The following is a 22,502-nucleotide window of genomic DNA, read 5'->3' on the forward strand; positions in this document are numbered from 1 at the left end:
CTATAATGGTTATCACAGAAAAAAAGGTATGTCCTGAGATCTCAGGACATTGGTTCAAAGCCAGCCCAGGCAGAAAAGTCTGTGAGACTCTTAACTCCAATTAATCAGCAAGAAGACAGAGTGGAGTTATGGATTAAGTAGTAGAGTACCAGCCCAGACTGGAAAAAGCCAAGCAGGAGCACAAGACCCTGAGTTCATGCCTCAGTATAGCGCGCGCACACACACACACACACACAGAGAGAGAGAGAGAGAGAGAGAGAGAGAGAGAGAGAGAGAGAGAGAGAGAGATTGATGTCCCTAATATGTAAAAAGTTCCAATTCAATAAGAAAAAGAACAAAAATCTAATTGGAAAAAATAGCTAAAGGTATGGACTCACAGTGGATGAACCACAAATGTCTCCTATACAAATGGAACCAGGCTCATTGCTGCTTCTCTTGAGAAAGGTGAAAAACAAAGGCACCATTGACATACTACATTTTACCTACCACATCAACAAAAACACAAAAGTAATGCAATATACTTGTAGGTAAGCTACAAAGAAACAAAAAATTATGTATGTATTACAATTAGGAGTAGAAAATATTGCAACGCTCAGAGAGGATACTTTGACAAGTCATAAATACCACAAATTCTCCAAATAAAAGTATTTGACTAATGCACTTACACTCTTAGGACTTTTCATAAAGATACTTCACACATATGTGAATGGATATATGTATAGTGTTGAAGAAATGATATATACATGTGTGTGAATAGCATTACTTATAATAGCACATGATCAAAAGCAATTTAAATATCCAGCAATAGAGACTGGGTAATTCAATGATCAAATTTTATACATACATAGAAAACAATAAGGTGGCACCTTATATACAGATACAGAACAATCACCCAGATATATTTTTAAATAAAAAAGAAGTAAGATAAGAAATTTGGGTTCTAAAGAAGGTCTTGAAAATGAAATTGCTTGTATCTGAGTAAAACATATCTTTAAATGATAAATATGAATTTGGCAACAGTTACCTCTGGGAAAGGGAATTTGATGACTAAAGGGCAGAATCAGGGGGTTTTTATTTTATTCTTTGAATTATAAATAATGACTATATTAGCCATATCCCAAGAACATATACACACATATTACTTCAAATGAAGAGGTTTTGGGACACAATCACTTGTCTACAGTGTTCACACTGATGTATACTCAGTGGTGAATGGGTCAGTCAGCCAGCATTGTACATAGTGGAGGGAGACACATGTCAAAGACACAAACCTAGCAGCTGTGATTGCAATGTGTATTCCTAAATTTCACATATTAAGAGCATGTCCCAAGGTAATGGAATTAGGAAATAGAGCCTTTAGAGATAAAAATAGGTAAAAATGGAATTAGGAAGTAGAGCCTGTAGGGATATAAATAGATGAAAAGGGCAGAGCCCCCATGAATAGATTAGTACCCTAATAAAAGAGGAACAGAGGGCTCTCTACCCTTCCTTCCAGCATGTGAAGATGCAGAGGGGAAGGAAGTCTCATCTGTGAACCTAGAAGTGAAATCTTACCAGACATGGAGTGTGCTGGTGTCAAGCTTGTGCTTCACAGCCTCCAGAGCTGTGAGAAATACACTGCTGTTGTTTTCTTTTGTTTTGTTTTTGCCAGTCCTGGGGCTTGAACTCAGGGCCTGGGTACTAGCCCTGAGCTTCATTTGTTCAAGGCTAGCACTCTACCACTTGAGCTACAGCGCCCCTTCTGGCTTTTTCTGTGTATGTGGTGCTGAGGAATCAAACCCAGGGCTTCATGCATGCTAGGCAAGCACTCTAACACTAAACCACATTCCCAGCCCAACTACTGTCGTTTTTAAGCCACTCAGGTATTTTGTGACAGAAGCATGAACTAAGCTATGAAGGGAGAGAACACAGTTCTGCGAAAGCAGAGCCTGACTTAGAAGGAAAAAAGCCCCTATGAGGCAGGAATCCTTTCACTAACTAGGAATTAGTCAAGTTTCAAGTAATTAATTGCTGCAGTAGAGGTTAGAACCAGAAACCATCTTATATCACACAAATCAGAAATTAAGATGGGACTTGATTAGGCAGTAAAAGTAGTCAGTTCCAAGGGAAGGGGATAAGACCCCTACTTTTCCCCATGAGTAGTATCAGAGGATCTGCAGCCCCTCTAATTCACCCAGCCAGGCAAGGGGGGGGATGGACCCAGGGTAGCAAAATGAGGACAAGATGGAAGGGAGGGCCAGCAGCCAGCCCTGAAAATGTGTTAAAAAGGTTCTGGACTTTATGCTCTGTATAATGTGAAGCCACTGAGGAAGTTTAAATGAGCAATTTAATGAATGGCTCCTCCTGTATTACTGAAGCTTGTAACAAGCTATGGTAGCTGTGCCTGTATGGTCACACTTGGTTCATTGCATTCGCTTGGTAGAACTGGACTACCTTTGAGTCCTGCCCATCGTGAATGCTAAGTAGAAAAAATGTGTGGAATGCACACATGAGTGAATTAAGTAATTGGTGATCTGAAAGCCATAACTATAGGGCACCCATTGGTTCTATGAGTCTCTAACTTTAATGTGCCTATGAATCTACTGGAAAATCTTATTAAAACACAGTTTCTGATTCAATAGATCTTGGATAAATCTCACATCCATAGCAAGCTCCCAATGGCCTCAGCTCACACTTCCAGGAGTGATGATTTAGAAATCAGTGTCTAGGGGCTGGGAAGGTGGCTCAGTGGTAGAGCGCTTGCCTTGCATGCATGAGGCCCTGGGTTTGATTCCTCAGCACCACATAAGCAAAAAGAAAAAAGCTGGAAGTGGTGCTGTGGCTCAAGGGGTAGAGTGCTAGTCTTGAGCTGAAGAGCTGAGGGACAGCGCCCAGGCCCAGAGTTCAGGCCCCACTTGAGCCATAGGAAACCACCGGTTTCCTGGTGGTTTATTGGAAATAAGAGTCTCATGGACTTTGCTTCTTGGGCTGGCTTTGAACCACTATCCTCAGATTTCATTCTCCTTAGTAGCTAGGATTACAAGTGTGAGCCACCAATAATAATAATAGAGCTACCTGCTCTATTTAGATATTCTAAGGAGATGGATGTATTATTTCTCTCTGATGGGAAATACTTATAGATGTGACCTGATACCCATTAACTAGTGTACAGAAACAAATATCTCATGATTTGAGCTGGGGTGGCAAAGTTTGGAACTACAAGAAACATGATATGCCTGTTCTCTGAAATCTACAACTTTGTTGGGACAACAAAACAAAAAGAACAGAAGCAGTGCATTAGATAATCAAATGAATCTTTTCACTCCCTTAGCCAACAGTCACTGAGTAATCACTATGTACAAAGAACTGGGTCAAGGGCTGTAAGAAATCCAACATAAGGTACAGTGCCCTTCCCCTAAGAATTTGCAGTTTAAGACACATACACAAATAATTATGGGTGCAGCCTGTAAAGAGATAAGCATTAGAAAGATATAAAGCAGGTGGAACAAATGGTTATGGAAGTCAGGAGCCAGAAAAAGAGTCCTTCTGGCATGCAAGGTTTGAAGAGGGAGGTAGGTGAATCTTAATTACTGCTAGCATTGAAAGATGAGGAGGAGGCCAACACCAGTAGCTCATACCTGTAACTCTAGATACTCAGAGATCTGAGTTTGAAGCCAGCCCAGGCAGACAAATCTATCAGACTCTTATCTCCAATCAACCAGCAAAAAGCCAGAAGGAGGAGTGGCTGGAGTGGTAGAATGCCAGCCTTGAATGGAAAAAGCCAGGCAAGAGTGCAAGGCCTTGAGATCAAGTCTCAATACCAAAATAAAGGAGAAAGAAACAAAGAGAGGAAAGAAAAAAGGAAAAAAGAAAGGGTAGGTAATGAAAATAGTGAAGAAGGAGGGATTCAAGAATTTGAAGATGGACAAAATAAACATTTCCAGTTAGTAGGCAGAATACATCCAGCACCAGAGATGATCATGTAGGAAGGCAGGGAGCCTCACTGGGTACCTGTGATAATCCCTTAACATAGAACCATAAATAAATAGTCAAGTCATATAGGAAGGAGAGAGATAAAAATAATTCCTGAGAAGAGTGAAGTTTGAGGCAGCTTTGTAAAGACACATGTCCATGGATTAGCAGTGTGGAATGCAAGAATGAGAGACAGGAAACAAGCCAGCTTTCAATCTTATAACCCATAAATTTCAGCATCAAGGACAGAAATTGTTTCTTCAGTGGAGAAATTAAAGAAACTATAACAGCAAATAGTGGAAGTTGTTTATTGATTTGCCTAAAAAGCATGCCAATTTATTTCAATGTGTGGGGTTTACTTGATCTGAATTTTGATTCAAACTGGCACATTGGGGGAGGGGCAGCAGGAGGATGGGCCATATTTTGGAGACAATCGAGTATAGTAGTGGATTTTTAAATATGATAAGATATGATTATGATTTTAAAGACTTCTTTTTTTGGCGGGGGGGGGGGTCCGGTCATGGGGCGTGAACTCTGGGCCTGGGTGCTGTCCCTCAGCTCTTCAGCTCAAGGCTTGCGCTCTAACACTTGAGCCACAGCGCTACTTCTTCCTTTTTGCTTATGTGGTGCTGAGGAATCAAACCCAGGGCCTCTGGCATGCAAGGCAAGCGCTCTACTACTGAGCCACCTTCCCAGCCCTTAAAGACTTCTCTTAAGGGAGTCTTTATGTATTAGAGGCATATCCTGAAGTATTTACGGATATAATAATGTCTGGAATTCTCTTCAAAATAATACAGTGAAGAACAGGTAGAGATAAAACAAGATTACTCATGATCTGAACATGGTTGAATGCGGATGCTGAGGTTTATTCTACCTTTCTATGTATTTTATGAAACTTACTATAAAAGTATTAACAACAACAACAAAGCAGGCTCTAGGGGTAAGGAAGCTCAGAGATAGTGCCCAGACCCTGAGTTCAAGCCCCAGGGCTGGCAAAAGAAAAAAGCAGGTGTTGGGGCGTGAGCTCTGGGGTTGGCCCCCACTGCAGTGGTAAGGTCCCACCCCTACCATCCTCCTTTCTGCCGTGTTCTGCTCTTGCAGGTTACCAGTTTAGGGCATCTCCCGATTTTCCTCTTCTCCTCCGGAAATCTACTAGTTTCCCACACTATAAGATGTTCTTTCTATTCTTCCACAGCTCCCCAAGACTGTCCGAGGCCCCAGAGTTACCCACAACCTGCTGTCCCCAAACCGCGGCCACCAGTTTCCCCCCACGCCCTGGGGGCATTTGGTCGCGTCCGACAGCTCTCCCGGAGAGCGCGTCTGTGTCGCCATGGCAACGCCCTGAGCGGGTGCGGGCGCCCGCCGAATCCCGCCCGGGAACCCTCTGTAGGAGTCCCCGGACTGGGTCTGGGGCGGCCCTAGGTGGACTACGTGTCTACCACCGAGCTGCTGAGAATCTTGAGCCCCAGGCAAGTGTCCAGCCGAAAATCAGCCAGGGCCAGGTTGGACAAAAGGTCGGGCTCCAAAGGGTCAAACGAAGATGCAGTGATGGATGGTTGTGGGGTCGACCCCCAACTCTTGGCAAGGGATGGGGTGACAGGTCACTGAAGGAAAGAGGCCTTCTGGCTAGGGAGAGACTCGGTAGAGGACAGACAAGACAGAGACTAAAGGTATGGGGGGGAGGGGACGGTGGTGACAAAGTTCAATGGTGTGGGCGAGCTGGTATGAAAACTGTTTAGCTGCAGTACTGGACTGGAGTACAGGCAGAGATTGTGTGAGACTAGGAAAGGGAGGACCTACAAGGTGACTTTGGGGGCAGGATGTGAATCAAGCAGGTGAGGTAAGTGGAGTTGGCAGCCTTTGGCCATACTAGGGAGAAGGGATGCCAGGGAGAAGGGGTCAGCAGAAATTTGTTTCAGAAAGTGATTGTAGAACATTTTCTGCAATGTATTCATTCTATTTCCCTTAACAGTGCAGACACATGAAAAAATGAAACACAAACATTCACACATTCGATTTCAACCCCCTTGCGCGCACACACACACATAGTTAATAGTTATGGAAGCTAAGGAAATGTGGAACTTGTAAAATGTTATTACTAGACAATAAATTATAGGGGCTGGTGAGTAATAGAAGCAATAATTACTAAAGAAGGTTAAGGGTGTTGGGATCAACTTCATGAGGAGCATGGAATTTTAAATGAGTATCAAGGGAAAGCAAGTCTGACCCATAGTATGACTTCCTAGAGCCACAAAGGTCCTAGGAATGTCCCCAGGCCTTTGTAGCCTCCCTACAACTCCCCTTTAGTAGCAGAGTACTAGGGAAGGGGACATAAATGCCAGTGTCCTGAAAAATTATTCCATATATTAAAGAGATCTTCAAATACCTCTAAGAAACAGATTTAGATTACTTCAACATTTTTTGGTGCTTATTTGACTAGGCAAGTCTTTATTTTTCCTTTTACATACCTAAGAAACATCTCAGGAGAACATTTTGGGGAAAGCTGTTAAAGGACAATGCCACTGGGGTGGGTTATGATGTGTGGCATAAAAAGTTAATGGAAGAGCCATGAATCTTTGTGTGGAGAGGAATGGCCAGCAGACAAGAGGTAGGAAGGACTTGAACCACAGTATAATAGGCAGAATTGAGCAAGCATATGCATGTGGTTTCTCATAAATGATTTTGCTGTGCTCTCTTCTCCCTAGGAAATAAACTTTGGCTCTAGAAAGAAGATTCCATTTTCCATAATAAAATGGCAGCAGTGAAAAACCCTAGCCAACAGCAAAAGAATGCAGAAGAACCCTGTAGTAACCTATCACCCATCCTTTTGAAGAGATTGGTGGAGGAGCCCAAGAGAAGAGGAGAAGTTCCTAATCACCTCCTGGAATCCAGTAAGTAGTTAGAAAACAGATTTTGTGAACAGCTCCCATCCTCCCAAGGGATCCAACTCCAGAAGGCAGAATGGAAAAGTTGATGCTGATTTGTCTATATCATTTTATAGGTTCCTAATAGGTTTTTGTTGTTTTGTTTTGTTTTTGTGCCAGTACTGAGACTTGAACTCAGGGTCTTGGCAGTGTCCTTTAGTTTTTTCACTCCAGGCTGGTGCTCTACAACTTGAGTCACAGCTCTACTTCCAACTTTTTGGTTAATTGGAGATAAGAGTCTCATGGACTGACCTACCTGGGATGGCTCCGAACCATGCACAATCCGTAGCTCTCAGCCTCCAGAGTAGCTAGGATTGAAGGTGTAAATCACTGGTGCCTTATAATTACAAACAATAGTTCTATTTAGATCTAGCCACTTAAATGATGTATTTTTTATATTTTTTTGTTGTAAAGATACTGTACAGAGTGGTTACAGTTACATGAGTAAGGTAATGAGTACATTTCCTATGGAGCATTATTACTCCCTCCTTTGTTTTTCCCCTACCATCCTTTTCCTCCCCACTTCTCCAACTTCTCTCCCCAACCCTCCCACCCCCCAACCCCTGCCAAAGTTGTAAAGTTCATTTCAATATAGTGTCTTGAACATCTCATTGTTACAATGTGTCATCCTATATCTTTTTTTTTTTTTTGTCAGTCATGGGGCTTGAACTCTGGGCCTGGGCGCTGTCCCTCAGCTCTTCAGCTCAAGGCAAGCACTCTATCCTTGAGCCATAGCACCACTTCTGGTTTTCTGAGTGGTTTATTGGAGATAAGAGTCTCATGGCCTTTCCTGCCCCGACTGGCTTTGAACCCCAATCCTCAGATCCCAGCCTCCTGAGTAGCTAGGATTAGAGGTGTGAGCCACCACACCCATCTTACATCTTAGAAATGTTTTATTTTGGTGACTCTTGTCATCCTAAGATGTGTTAAGTAAAAATTGTATACTTGATCATTTGGGTGTTAGAAGGAAAATAATAGTTTTATATCTACTCTGTAACCTTAAAACAAAAGTCATTCTTTTTTTTTTTTTACTTTAAAAAGTTATCCTTGGGGCTTGGAATGTGGCTTAGTGGTAGATTGTCTAGCATGCATGAAGCTCTGGGTTCCATTCCTCAGTACCACATAACCAGAAAAGGCCAGAAGTGGTGCTGTGGCTCAAGTGGTAGAGTGCTCAGGGACAGTGCTCAGGCCCTGAGTTCAAACCCCACAACTGGTAGATAGATAGATAAATAGATAGATAGATAGATAGATAGATAGATAGATAGATAGATAGATAGATAGATATAGATATAGACATATATCTATAGATATATCTATCTTTAAGTACTTGTACAAAGGGGCTTTAATGCAGCATATCAGTTTGAGTACAATGGATCTTGATCAGTGTTATACCTTCCATTGTTCTCTCCTATCTCTCCCAACCACAAATTCTTTCAGCATATAAAAATCACTAAATAATGGTCATTTAAATCACTTTAAAGAAATGCTATATAATAATCTACAGAGATCATCAGTCCCCTGACCCACCACCCTCTAGCCCTTTAATTTGGCCCCAAGTTGATAGCAGTGACTGCTATCAGCAGTTATTGCAAAGGAAATATCACAGTACTTTCACGCCCACTTCAGATGTGTCACGATCATGATGAATTGTGGGGTGGGGGTCTCTGTGGCTCACAGGACTTAGATGCAGCCAAAGACAAATGGTTATCATTTTGGGGAATTAGACATTCCAAGGGCAGCAGTTTAGTATTCAGAATCAGGCACATACAGGCCTGATTTCTTCTCCCAGCTATGAGGAAGTTGTTTAGCTGTGACCCTCACTCTCCTACTCCTCATAGTGGAAATAATAGTTCATAGCACTAATGTGAGGATTATAAACAAACATTTGCAGTGCTCCACCTGACACAAAGCAGAAAGCATGCAAATGAAAATGAGACAAGTTCCAGAGCCTTCTCCACCTGTCTCTGCCCTGCCCAAATAAAGATCTGAGCAAAGTTTTATAGGTTGAACCCTTATATGAGCTCAGCTATTTTAATATTGCTCTTAAAACCTTTTTTTTAAACCACTCATATTATAACAAAATAATCCAAGGCTTTACTGTCCACAATGATACTCAGAGCTTTAAGATGTCTCTATATCACCTTGTAATGTGGTCTAGGCAAGATCAAATAATAAAAGTTAAACAGATAGTAATAAAATGCAACATTTGGTATTTGGATACTGTGAACTGGGTATTCATTACACACAGTAAATAATCTTAGTGTTAGAGCAAAGACAAAGTGTGTGGTCTTTACCAGTTGGTATTTTATTATAAAATCATGTACCACATGAATGAAGAGTGAGTTATTTTAATAACTAATAAGTATGCTATAGATTTTTGTGGTGATGGGAGCGTCTCCCCAGGAGTGCTCAGAAGTAGAGGGAGAAGCATTCAGTTCAGTTAAAGTTCAGTTTAAGTTCATAATTAATCCTACTGACAGCTGTATCCAGTGTCTGAAATTTTGTTGTGCTTAAAATGCCCTAAATGAAAGACAGTCCATGTTAAGAGAGCCTTCATTAATTTAATATTCCCTCTGGTGTCTCATGATATACTTATCTCCCTTGCTTTTACAGAGGTTTATGCCAAGCTTGTGAACAATAAGATCATCCAAGCGAAGCCTGGCATAGTACATTTTGGAGGCTATCAAGTAGGAAAAAAGCACAAGCAGATTCTGGTAGGTGCTTTTTTTGTCTGTTTAACTGTTTAGGGTTTTTGAGATAGTCATACTAGTAGCCTAGGCTGGCCTTGAACGTGCAACCTCCTGCCTCAAGCTCTCTGAGCATCAAGATTATAGGCCTGGAACACCTCACCTGGCCCTCTGATGGGTACTTTGGAAGGGGGATAGTTAATCATGGTCATGAAATGAGATGTCTTTGCACTCATAATGAGATGTCTTTGTACTCATAAACAGCTCAAGTTCTAGATCAGAAGTTTAAGAAAATCTAAAGCTACATCAGTGTCCTCGGACACGTTTTCTTCCACTGTCAAAGGCTCCTCCCAATAGTCTTTCTAAATACTTTGCCCTATGGTGGGGCTGGGGACTGATCCAATTTGATCCTTATTGTAGCTCTGTGCCGTTTGTATCTCTTAGAGATGAAGGAGAAAGGATTCCAGCACATAGAGCACATAGAGCTACCGAGTGATCATGACAGAATTTGACTCTTGGGTTACCTTCCTCCAAACCACTCTGGTTTTACCACCACCAGGAAAAGGGGTGTCTCTTTCCTAGGTGTTCTAGCTCAGACCCTTTTAACCTATTTGGATCAGATACCAATACCTGAATCAATCGTTCTGGTAAGGGAGGATTTGCAGAGGTCTGCCAGGTAAAGGTAGCTCTTCTAAGCAGGATCTAGGATAGAAGAAAAAGTGGGACTTCAAGCAGCCAGGCTACAGGAGGTTTTCCGTAGAACTAGATGAAGGACCAGACCTGCCTGGGTCTTCTTCCTTGAACTGAATGCTGACCAGCCTGTCTCTCATGGTCCTACTTGTGCTTATCTATGTGAAAACATGCCCAAGCCTTTACATTAGCTCCCCTACCTCAGTGACCTCATGCAGTCTCCCAAAGTCACACTGGACAGTACATCCCAGAATTTCTCCGTAATGGGCTCTGGATCTGAGCTACACTAGCATCTGAGCCAAACTAGCATCTGAGCCAAGTTGGGGTGGGAAAGTCTTCACCTTGTGTGCATGTGTGCGTACGCGCTCGCGCGTGTGTGTATGGAAGCTTAAACTTAGGGCCTTACACTCTTGCTTGGCTTTTGTGCTTAAGATTGGCGCGCTACCACTTGAGGCACAACTAAATTTCTGGCTTTTTGGTGATTAATTGGAGCTAAGAGTCTCTTAGATTTATCTGCCTGGGCTTTGAATCTCAATCCTTATATCTTAGGCTCCTGAGTAGCTAGGATTACAGACCTGGTTATAGCACTGGTTCCCAGCATCACATGGGCTTTTGGGATTGTCTTTGTGTGTAACAAGATGTGTGTGTGTGTGTGTGTGTGTGTGTGTGTGTGTGTGTGTGTGTGTGTGTGTGTGTGTGTGTGTGTGTGATGCTCTTCTGACCCAGCCTGATTCAGGACACTGAATCAGAGTCACTTTAGGACATTGACAAATGGTGAAACTATCAGGGAGTGAAGGATAGTTTCTATGAGGCCATCCTCAGTAAAGGGAACAGTGTCCACAAGGCCCTGCACAATGAAGTGGGTAGAGAGAAACAGCTCCTAGGAAGCTTTCATTCTTAGGAAGTGGATGAGGGTTTAAAAGTATGGTTAGGAAAATGTATATACAAGATGCAGAACACCGGAATCAAATACAGTGACATCAGGGGTTGTACTATGGGGGAAGAACATACAAAGAAACAAAAATATTACATAGTATATTTTAAGTATATTAAAAAGAACCACAACAAAGATAAAACCTTTTGTGTCCCTATCTTGAGGTTCATTTCACTTAGCATCAGGTTATATGGTCATATGTACATAACTTTTGACCTCTTCTGCTTGTCCTAGACATATAGTAGTTATTGCAGGTAAGGGAAACCATGGGACCTATGTTTCTTTGAGTCTGGCTTGCTTCACTTAATGTAATTTTTTCCAAGTCTTTTCATGTCCTAACAAATGGGGCAGCGTCATTCTTTCTGATGGAGGCATAGAATTCATATATCTATCTCTATCTATCTATCTATCTATCTATCTATCTATCTATCTATCTATCTATCTATATATATATATATATCACATTTTCTTGATCCATTCATCTACTGAGGGGCAGGGGTTGGTTCCATATCTTAGCTATGGTAAATAATGCAGCAATATATATGGTTGTGTTGGTATGGCCTTGTTTGTGATAATTTGGATAAATGCCTAAAAGTGGGATTGCTGGGTCATAGGGGAGCTCTATGTGGAGTCTTTTGAGGAACCTCCATAGTGCTTTCCAAAGTGGTTGAACAAGTTTACACTCTCACCAACAATGCAGTAGGGTTCCCTTTTGGCCACATCCCCTCCAGCATCCGTTGTTATTAGGTTTCTTGATTATAGCCATTTTAACTGGGTTGAGGTAGAATCTCAATGTTGTTTTGATTTGCATTTCTTTTATGGCTAGAGAAGTTAAGCATTTCTTCATTCCAGTGTCCTGCATCTTGTATATACATTTTTCTAATTTGGGGAGGGGAAGGGAAATAACAAAATGCTGAAATAAGGATACAGGATGACCCATTGGAATAATGAGATGTACAAGACAGTATCTTGAAAATGAACTTTACAACTTTGGGGGGGTGGAGGGATTGGCAGGAGGGGAAGGAGGAGTTGGGGAGGTGGGGAGGGAAGGGATGGTAGGGGAAAAACAAAGGAGGGTATAGCAATGCTGGATAGGAAATGGACTCATTACCTTGCTCATGTAACTGTAACCCCTCTGCACAGTATATTTACAATAATGTATATAAAGAACAAAAAAAGCGCTTAAAAAAAGCATGGTTAGGAACTTTCCCCACCAACCAGCAAAAACAGCTTTCTAGAATCTACTTTTTCTTGATGAAGTTTGCAGGCTGGGTCCTAGTGGGATAAATCTAAAATATTTATTAATAATAATCACTTAATGTTTACAAGCTAAGTAAATATAAAAGGCTAAGATAAGATTTTACTGCTAGCTCTTGACTATTATTTATCGAAATGTAAGTCACATCCCACAAAGTCTCCCATTTATAACATAAATACAATTCAGTGATTTTACTAGATTTATAGGTTTGTGCAAATACTGCCAAGATAAAAGTTCAAAATATTTTTTGGGGGAGGGAGGTGTTGGGGAGGTGAGGAGGAAGGGATAGTAGGGGAATTACAAAGGAGGGAGTAACAATGCTTGATAGGAAATGTACTCATTGTCTTATTCATGTAACTGTAACCTCTCTGTACAGCATCTTTATAATAAAAATATTTTAAAAATTGAAAAAAAACTCAGTAAAATAAAAATTTATCATTCCCAAAATAATCCCTACACCTAGTATCAGTCACTCTCCATACCCTCATGACACACTAGGCAACTGCAGGTACTTCCTGTCTCTATGGATTTACTGATTCTGGAAGTGCACACAGCATGTTGTCTGTTGTGACTGGCTTCACACAGCGCAGTGTTTTTCATGTTCATACACCATGTAGAGTAAGCTAGTACTCTATCCCTTTTAAAACTGAATACTATTCCACAGACTACATCTTGTTTATCTGCTCATCAGCTGGTATACATATAGGTTATTTCTATTTGGGGGCTATTATTAAATAACAACACCACGACCACTCATGCACATGCATGTATGTGTGGACATATTTTTAATTTGCTTGGAAGTATGAAATTATCATAATACATGGAATAAGTGCTATTAAAAACCATAAATTTAGGCTATATAAATTAGAAATTTATTCTCTCACAGTTCTGGAGGCTAGAGTCCAAAATCAAGGTGCAGGCTGTACTCCTTCCAGAGGTTCTTGTGGAGATTCTCCCAGTTTTGGGTGGTCCTGGGTGTTCTTGGCTTGTGATGGCATCACTCTAATCTCTGCCTCCATCTTTACATGGTATTTTCTTGTTTACCTATGTTGTCTCTTTATTATTATTATTTTTTGCCAGTTCTGGGGCCTAAACTCAGGGCCTGAGCACAGTTCCTGAGCTTCTTTTACTCAAGGATAGCACTCTACCACTAGATCCACAGCACCACTTCCAGCCTTCTCTGTTTATATGGTACTAAGTAATCGAACAAAGGGCTTCATGCATGCTAGGCAAGCAGTCTACCACTAAGCCACACTCCTAGCCCCTGTCTTCTCTTTTGCTTTAAAATGAATACTTGTCATTACACTTAGGGCCCCCTCAGGTAACCCAAAATGACCCCATCCTAAGATCCTTAATTTAATATCTAGAAAGACCTTTTATCCAATAAGATCACATTCACATGAGCCATAGATGAGAATGGGAACATATCTTTTTGAAGCCACTATGTAGCTCAATCAAGCTTTATTTGCATTTCTATAGTGACTAATGGTATACTTTTTCATGAGTTCACTAGCTGTGAACTGGCCAAAACACATGAACTGACTTCACACAGCCACTTGAGAACCAATTCTATGAAATACTGTTAGCTTAGGAGCACAAGAGTACTTACTGCCCTTTCTAAATTTGAGTTCTTCCTTCATATCAGTTACTTGCATGAAATGTGATAATTTATATGAAAACATCTGCAGTTAAACCTTTCCTTGAGAAGAGGTAGTGTTAAAGGAGGAAACACTGGCCATTTTGAGCCAGGCACTCAAACAGCTTAGCTGCTCACGAGACTGAGATCTGAGATCTGAGATCTGAGATCTGGTTTATAACCAGCCAAGACAAGAAAGCCCATGAGACTTTTATCTCCAATTAACTACCAGAAAACCAGAAATGGTACTGTGGCTCAAAGTGGTAGAACACTAGCCTTGAGCAAAAAAGCTTAGGGACAGTGCCCAGGCCTGATTCCAAGCCCCACAACCAACCAAAAACAAACAAAAAGGACTGGCCATTTCCTTAAAGAAATGTTTATTCAAATCCCTTGTCACTTATCATATGTGTGACTTACAAGTATCTTATACCTGTCCTAATTCTCTAGACAGTATCAAATATTTATTTTAATAAAGTCCAATTTACCCATTTGTTCTTGTTATTTGTGCTTTTAATAACAAATTCAAGGTCATAATGATTTACACCTGTGTTTTCTTCTATGAATTGTAAACCTTCTCAGTAGACATGATATAAAAAATAAACTATGCAACTTGTGGGCAGGGATAGGAAGGGGAAGATGGAGGAAAGTGAAGGAAAAGGTAACATTGTCCAAAAGGGAAACACACTTATGAAATGGTAACACCTCTGTACAAAACTTTAATAATAACAACAAAATTCTATTTTGAAAAAGAGTCTTATCCTTTTAGTTTTTAACTTTAGTTTTGTAGTTCTCTTTAAGTTTTTGTGTATTGTGTAAGATGAAGGTTAATTCCAATCATTTTCATGTGCCAGTATTTTTTGGTTGAAAACTAGTTTTTCCCTATTAAGTGTTTTTGACAGTCTTAGTAAAAACATCAATGGACTGTAAGTGTAAGAGTTTCTTTCTGGGCTCTCATTTCTGCTTCACTTATGTGCACATTTGTCCTGATGGCATTGTAACACTTGATTATTCTCAGTAAGTTTGAAAACTAAAAGTTGCAAGTGCTCCAACCTTGCTTTTCTTTCTCAAGATCATTTTGACTATTCTGCAATTGTGCCAGGAGTTGCATTGAATCAATTTGGGGAGTATCATAATATTAAGCCACAAATGTCATTTATTACACTTGTTTTATTGCCTTTCTCACTAACTCTGGGCTATTTCCCACTTGTATAGGGTAGGAGCCTAACCTATTTTAAAGTAGACTTTCCCTAGAGTCACAGAAGGCCTATTTGGCTTGCTAAGATCTTCTAAAGAATGTTAAGAAATATTGCCATTCTCTCTATGGATGGCATTTATCAGAGTTAATAATTAACTAGTAACTTAAAAAACTACCATACCAATCAAACTAGCAAATAAAGAAAAAACTAAACAACATGGCTGGCATTCTATTTACTTTTGCTAAGTACAATGTCAATGGTTCCAATAATGTTACCAAGTTAAAAATTCTTTGCCCTCTATGATTTTAATCGTGTTAATACTAGTTTTTCCTAGTATTCATCTCCAATGGAACATTTTTTATTAGTTTCTCTCTAGTGGGGCTCTACTGTCTGGTGTATGTTACCATGTTTTGGGTTTTCTTTTAATTCCACAGGGCATCCACCATGTGGCAAAAAGTGAAAGCAACATGGGGAATGTTAAAGTGAACAAAAAGTCCTTTAAATCGTTACACATACACACACACATACACACACACACATACACACACACACATACACACACACACACACACACACACACACACACACACACACACACACACACACACACACCCCAAACAACTCAAACATGATACCAGACAAGCAAGGTGGTATAAAGAAATGAGAAGAAAATGCTCTCTAAAAAATGCCTTGCCACTCACACAGGAAAATATAAAAATGGGAGTGTAGAAGAGAAACCAGGTAGCATAGCCCACAAGCAAAATGAGAGAAATTCAGGGCACAGAGGAGGACATGGAAAGAGGTTCTAGATGAGCAAACACATAGTGAACTTGGAGGCCACTCGTTTAGGTTGGCTGTAGGACTAGGGGAAAGCTGGGAAGTGTGGCCTGGGATAAGCCCAACCTGAACATAATTCAGATACTAAAGGAAGTTAAGGATGAGTTTTTAAACAGAACAATGATAGACTCAAGAACATTCAATCAGTTTTGTGGAATTTTACACATGGTTGAGGTTCACACCCTTTGTGTGTGTGCGTGCACGTGCACGTGCACGCGCACACACATGGGCATGTACACCCATCCTGAGGCTTGAACTGAGGCTCTGTGTGCTGTCCCTTCACTTTTGTTTCAATGCTAACACTCTACTACTTGAGCCACAGATCCACTTCTGGCTTTTTGTTCATTAATTAGAGATAAGAGTCTCATAGCTATTCTTGCTGGTTTGGCTTCAAACCTTGATCCTCAGATCTCAGCCTCTCGGGTAGCTAGGCCTACAAGTGTTGCCACCCGTGCCCAACTCAACCTTTTCTTCCATTGTTGTCCTTAAAGGAGACATTAATGAAAAGAATGAAACATGAAAGAATGCAATTTTCTGAGGTAGTTAAGTTTTGAAGGTCCCACATCACTGTAATATTTGAGATTGTTTTGCCCTCTCAGAAATCAATTTTCAGTTCCCCTGTGGAGTCTTACTGGCCTTGAGAATGTTAGGGAAACACAGGAAGGAGTATGACTTAGTTATTGAACAGATACAAAGCCTCTGTTCTGCCTCACTCTGCTGAGAACAGAAGCCAAGTCTGCCGCTCATATCATTCCTTTGTACCTTGCACAATGTCTAACACACAGAAGGCACTCAGCAAATACTTGTGAAAGAATCACACTGAACTTACTTGCCGAGACTGGACTAACTTGGTAGAGACTAACTTGGTATGAGTGCCAAGTAATACAGTGTAAAGTCTAAATGGCCACACATTTCTATCAGGCATTAAAACAGAAATAGATAAATGTACACAATGACTTCATCGTAATAATATTATAGGAAGTATTGAGAAAGCCAGTCTCCTATTTCTACCAACAAAGTTAAGAGGAAGCCCAAGGCTATTTCCTGGAGGTTCTTGCCAAACAAGGGGAAAAATACAACAACTCTGCTTTTATCTTGGTTTCACCACAGGAAACTATGTAAATTGCCCAGGGATGGGATGATTGAATGTGTGTTTAAAACCACAACAAACTGTTTATTAATGTTTGAAATTGATCCAGATCTTGCATTCATGTTGAAATCTGTGCTTCGATTTACTTTCAAATTTGAATGAATGCTCCTCCATTTTCTCAAAACAGAGACTCCTTACATTCTCCCTCTCCTTGCTGTGGAAAGATGTTGTCTGGGAAATTATATTTATTAAGTAAATAATCCATCAATTTTCCTAGAAGACAACCAGTGCTGTGTTGCCAGCTCAAATAAAATTATTAGCCTTTAAAGCCTTATTGTAAAAGAGTGAACATTTCCTTCTGGATTTGTAAAACAATAATATTAGTTTTTAACTCCATACGACAGCCTTTAAGGACCACCTTTCCCCACAGCAGGAGCTTGCTTCTCAAAACTAAGACCATGAATTTCGATGGCTCCTATGTAGACATGGAAGGGAGGGAGAATCAAGACGACAAACATAAACACAGCTCCTGTTTCTTGGGTACCAATTTCTCTCTATTGAGAAGAATGCAGTATATGAGCAGAATGTATTTTAAGATAAAACATCTTCAAGATCATACAGAACTGCTGGAATTTGGCCCCAGATCCCTGAATAAAGACTTGACCTCCTCTAGAGAAGTTGGCAGCCACTGAATGGAAATCCCCACCCCCCACCCCAACCCCCGCCCAGCTTGGAGGCTGAAAATGTTGTGTTTGGAAACATACTGGGATAAATGCTTTGGAGTAAAGATTACACCCCACCCACACTAGACCAAGACTTCCTTGGAGGCAGACTCATTTTTTTTTCACTCCAGTCCAGAAGCATAGACCTGTATTTAGGCCCCAGGTTCAAACTCTAGGAGTTCCACATGTCAGGTCCAGCCATTCACCCCTATTGTAAAGGGCATAGAAAGGAGATTTATTACAGACCATGGGCAGCCATGGGAAGATAGTACTTCAGCTCATCTTCCACTATCTTCAATGTACGGACATGAACTATTGGTTACATACACAAGGAACTGGAGACAGAGGTGAGAGGGAGATACCTAATTATAAAATCTGTTCAAAATATGGTCTGGTTGATCATTGGTTTCGTCCTTGTTTGGGGAGGGGCTCCAGAGAGGTTGTTACCACTGTGATCACTGATCAGGGTAAACAAGTCCTCACTGCCTGCTGGATATTCTTTCCAGAAGTTCTATTGTTCCTTCCAGACGGTTTCTGTTACTTTTCACAAAGATGCATCCATCAGTCCTGTCCCTAGAACCTCAAATGATTCCAAAGTATCTGCAGAGAGAATGCCTTGAAGACACATAGAAAATGGAGGCAAAGATGCCAAGCTTATTTTCCTCTCCTTTGAGGTAATTTGTAGACCCAAATAAGGAATCATTGCTTTTCAGCAAAATCAGTACCTGTTACAAATCCTGCAATTGCATATGGAAGGGAATGTGAGGAGAATGAAGGAAGGGAAGTAAAGAGAGCCCTGATCTCTCTATCTTATCCCTGTAAATCCCAGGTCATGGTGAGGCATCTTGATGTGTGATTGGTGGGTGCTTGTTTGTTGTTTGTTTGTTTGTTTTTGGTGGAAAGGAGACATCCTGTAAAACAGAAGAAAGACCTGAATCTCATTCATATTGTGATCAATATGAGCCTCCCAAAGGATGCATCCTGGGGAACAGAGCCAGGGAAGGCTAGCTCCCAGGGGATCAGGGATCCTAGGGGATCAGGGATCCTGGACGATCCGGGAGTCCACTGGCATCCTGAAACAGAAGACAGGGTAAGATTGTAGGCAACTTTATCTTGCCTCAAGGGCAGTGCTGGGTTACTCAGGTTTTGTTATGTTTTCTAATATTAATTTAAAATACACTTTCTTGTGGGGGTTTTTTTTGCATTTTTTAATAAGTTTTTTATTGTGAAAATACTGTATAAAGGGGTTACAGTTACATGAGCAAGGTCATGAGTACATTTCTTTTTTTTAATTTTTATTTACTTTTTATTGTGAAAATACTGTACAGAGGGGTTATAATTACATGGGCAAGATAATGAGTACATTTCTTATCAAGCATTGTAGCCTCCTCCTTTGTTTCCCCTTCCCATCCCTTCCCATCCTCCCCCAACCCTCCACCCAATCCTCCCCGCCCCCACCCCACCAAAGTTGTAAAGTTTTCAACATAACGACTTGTACTTCTCATTGTTGCAACGGGCCCACCTGTATTCTTATTTAAACGACTTGTTTTACCCCTCTTGTGTTTTTAATAATGATTTCCCCACCCCCCCCACCCCCCGCTTTTAGTTGTAAGTGGAAAGGCAGGAATACCATTTTATCCCTGGAAAGATATTATTTTTAACAACCTAAAAATAAAACCAATTTGCTAATACAGCATGAAAGGAAAGAAAGATGGAGCATAGTTTGGTTCCTGAGCTTCCCTGATGTAGGAGACAGTAAGAAGCAGTGGAAAAAGCCTGAGGCAAAGTCTAGACCCAACCCCTGCTTTGAGCAACACCACATCACTGTGTCTTCTAGTAAATGGCCTCTCTGTTCTCAGGGGTTCAGACAACACAATCTTTAATAGGACAAAAACATGGCTAATTATAGCGAACCATGGTATTTGCAACTCACAGCAGAGAACTGAAAAATGAATAGAATCTCTAGTCTTTACAGTGTGTTTTGGGAGTCAGTTTATGAAGCCTTATTAGTGTTCCAAGTTCATTTATAAAGCTTTTTGGGCACCAGGGTTGTTGTTTTTTTCTTTTTTTGTCTCAGTGTCCTTGTCCAAGCCCAAGCACAGAAGCACATATCTGTACTCTCAGCTACTAAGGAGGCTGAAGCAGGAGGACTGCTTCAGCCCAGGAGTTCAAGATCAGCGGGGCAACATAGACTGCCTCAAAAAAGGGGGAGGGGGAGAAGAGGTAGGAAGAGGAGGAGGAGAAGGAAGAAAAAGAGGAGGAGGAGGACAAGAAGTAAAAGAAGTCATTGCTTGCAGAATTTTTCTTCCCCTACCATCACTAAAGTCCAGTCACAGCCTTTACTGTCATCTACCATGTGGAATTGTGTGCCCAGCCCTTTAGTCTTGCATACTCTCTTTTCCATCAGATTTTCAGTTGAAGTTAAGGACCTAAGAGAGTTTGAGTCCTCTGAATGTTAATGGGGGGCGGGGGGGGGGGCTTGAGCTCAGGGCCTTGTTCTCTCACTTGGCTTTTCCCCCTCAAAGCTGGCGCTCTAACACTTGGACCACACTTCAGCTTCCAGATTTTTGCTGGTTTGGGGCTGGGAAGGTGGCTCAGTGGTAGAGCACTTGCCTTGCATGCCTGAGGCCCTGGGTTCGATTCCTCAGCACCACATAATCAGAAAAAAAAGCCGGAAGTAGTGCTGTGGCTCAAGTGGTAGCGCGCTAGCCTTGAGTTGAAGATCTGAGGGATAGCGCCCAGGCCTAGAGTTCAAGCCTCACGACCGGACCCAAAAACAAACAAACCAACAGATTTTCTGGTTCATTGGTGATAAGAGACTCTTGGACTTTTCTGCCTGGGATGGCTTTGAACTGAATCCTAAAATCTGTCTCCTGAGTGGCTAGGGTTACAGGCATGAGTCACTGGCACCTGGCTAAATGTCATCCTGAAGGACATTGGGCATTTGAACTTCAGATTCTTATATCCCTTCTGTTTGAGGGTCGAAATATCAGGATAATTATTTCCTGATAATCTCTGTATCCCCATGAACCCTTCTCTAATCTAGAAGCCTAGCAGCCCCCATCCTGTGAGCATCACTGAAGTTCTCCGAGTACCACTCTATATGTGGTATGGACCTAGATGAGGACCCTCAGCATCCACAAGGCACAGAATGTCATTTCTGTACTTCCAGGGTACAAACCAACACAAATTCATACACCCTTGCTTAATGTATTGTCTTTGCCAGATTACTTGTAAGTAAATGGTGATGATAAAATCAGCTCTCCCTGGACACCTAGCTCAAGGCCTTTATGGTCATGTTCCCATGCTTATCTTTTTGTCACATCTACCAGGTCTGGGCATCTGTCCAGAGGTGGGTCTCACAACCTAAGGTCCAGAGCATGATAGCCCAGTATACCTGTCTCCCTCTCTCTTGCAAGGACAACCCTGTGGGAACCCCAGCCTTCACCTAGATTGTCTCTCTTCTGCTGGGCCTCTTAGAAATCAAGAAATTCCTGGGGAGCTTTTATCTTTAGGCTTTCAGCGTATTAAAAATAAAAGATAGCTCACAGCTATAATCCTAGCTACTCAGGAAGCTAAGATCTGAGGATGGAGGTTTACAGCCAACCTGGGCAGGAAAGTCCAAGAAACTTTTATCTATAATTAACCACCAAAAAGTCAGAAGTGGAATGGTAGAGAATTTGCCTTGAGTGAAAACAAAACAAAAACCTGAGAGCTAGTGCTCCGATCCCAAGTTCAAGCCTCAGCACTGGTACAAAAAACAATAACAACAAAAAAAGTAGCAAAACAAGGTTAAAATGCTTGCACTTTAAGAATGTTCCCATGTAAGAATAAGAACTTTTATCAATACCTCACTTCTGCTCCAACACCTCTAAAACCTCATCAAGAGCTAAGGTCTGAAGTCTAACTTAGATTCCCCAGGAACACAGAGCGTTGGGCATGGGCCTTCTGGAGGAGCAATGTGGGTGGAGACTCTAGCCTACACTTTGTAAGCCAAAGGCCTCTTATTCCCCAGTTGGCCCAGAGGAAGGCCAGATCCTCAGAACCCAAAGTTCTTGCTCTTCTCTCAAGCAGAAGAAACTGATTCATTTCCTCAAGTTCAGCTAAGTTGACCCCCGTTAGGCCTACCTCACAGAACTGACCTGCTGCTGCCTGTCCGTAGGAAGTTGACCCAGCCATATAACTTCTCCTGATTCTCCTCCCATCTCAGAGCCAGTGGCCTATAATTAGAGAACCCATGGGAATCGATGGCTGCCCTCTTAGTTCAGGCAACTCAGGATCAGAATTCAACAGATAGCACAAACTGAGGAATATGGGAAGGACCATAGGGGATTGGGAAGCTCTGGTACCATTCCAAGGAGGGAGACACTAGGCATATGGGCATATTTTCCTATTCTTAAATGATGTCTGATCTTTTGAAAAGTTAAAAATAAGTTTTCCCTGCCAGGCACTGATGATCCTAGCTGATATCAGAAGATCAAGGTTTGAAGCCAGCCTGAACAGGAAAGATTGTGAGACTCTTACTTCCAATTAACTACCAAAAAAAAAACACCCCAAAAAGCTGCAAGTAGAGCTGT

At 41.4% G+C, this 22,502-nt stretch overlaps 1 protein-coding gene across 3 annotated transcripts in view; it reads left to right on the forward strand.

Moving 5' to 3' along the window:
• Positions 1–5,318: 5,318 nt before the first annotated feature.
• Cfap221 (cilia and flagella associated protein 221) overlaps positions 5,319–22,502 on the forward strand; it is a 99,116-nt gene continuing 81,932 nt past the window's right edge. For 2 of the 3 annotated variants that reach the window (XM_070021846.1, XM_070021848.1), the window contains exons 1-3: positions 5,319–5,420; positions 6,657–6,842; positions 9,489–9,589. In XM_070021846.1, coding sequence (XP_069877947.1) covers positions 6,704–6,842; positions 9,489–9,589 — 240 coding nt within the window. In that variant the 5' untranslated portion in view covers positions 5,319–5,420; positions 6,657–6,703. Of the gene's footprint in view, positions 5,421–5,450; positions 5,622–6,656; positions 6,843–9,488; positions 9,590–22,502 lie in introns of those variants that run through there. The other variant, XM_070021847.1, reaches the window with a different exon arrangement.

Source organism: Dipodomys merriami, unplaced genomic scaffold (assembly GCF_024711535.1).
Source record: "Dipodomys merriami isolate MVZ:Mamm:240054 unplaced genomic scaffold, mDipMer1.0.p SCAF_146, whole genome shotgun sequence".
Classification (NCBI taxonomy): Eukaryota; Metazoa; Chordata; class Mammalia; order Rodentia; family Heteromyidae; genus Dipodomys; species Dipodomys merriami.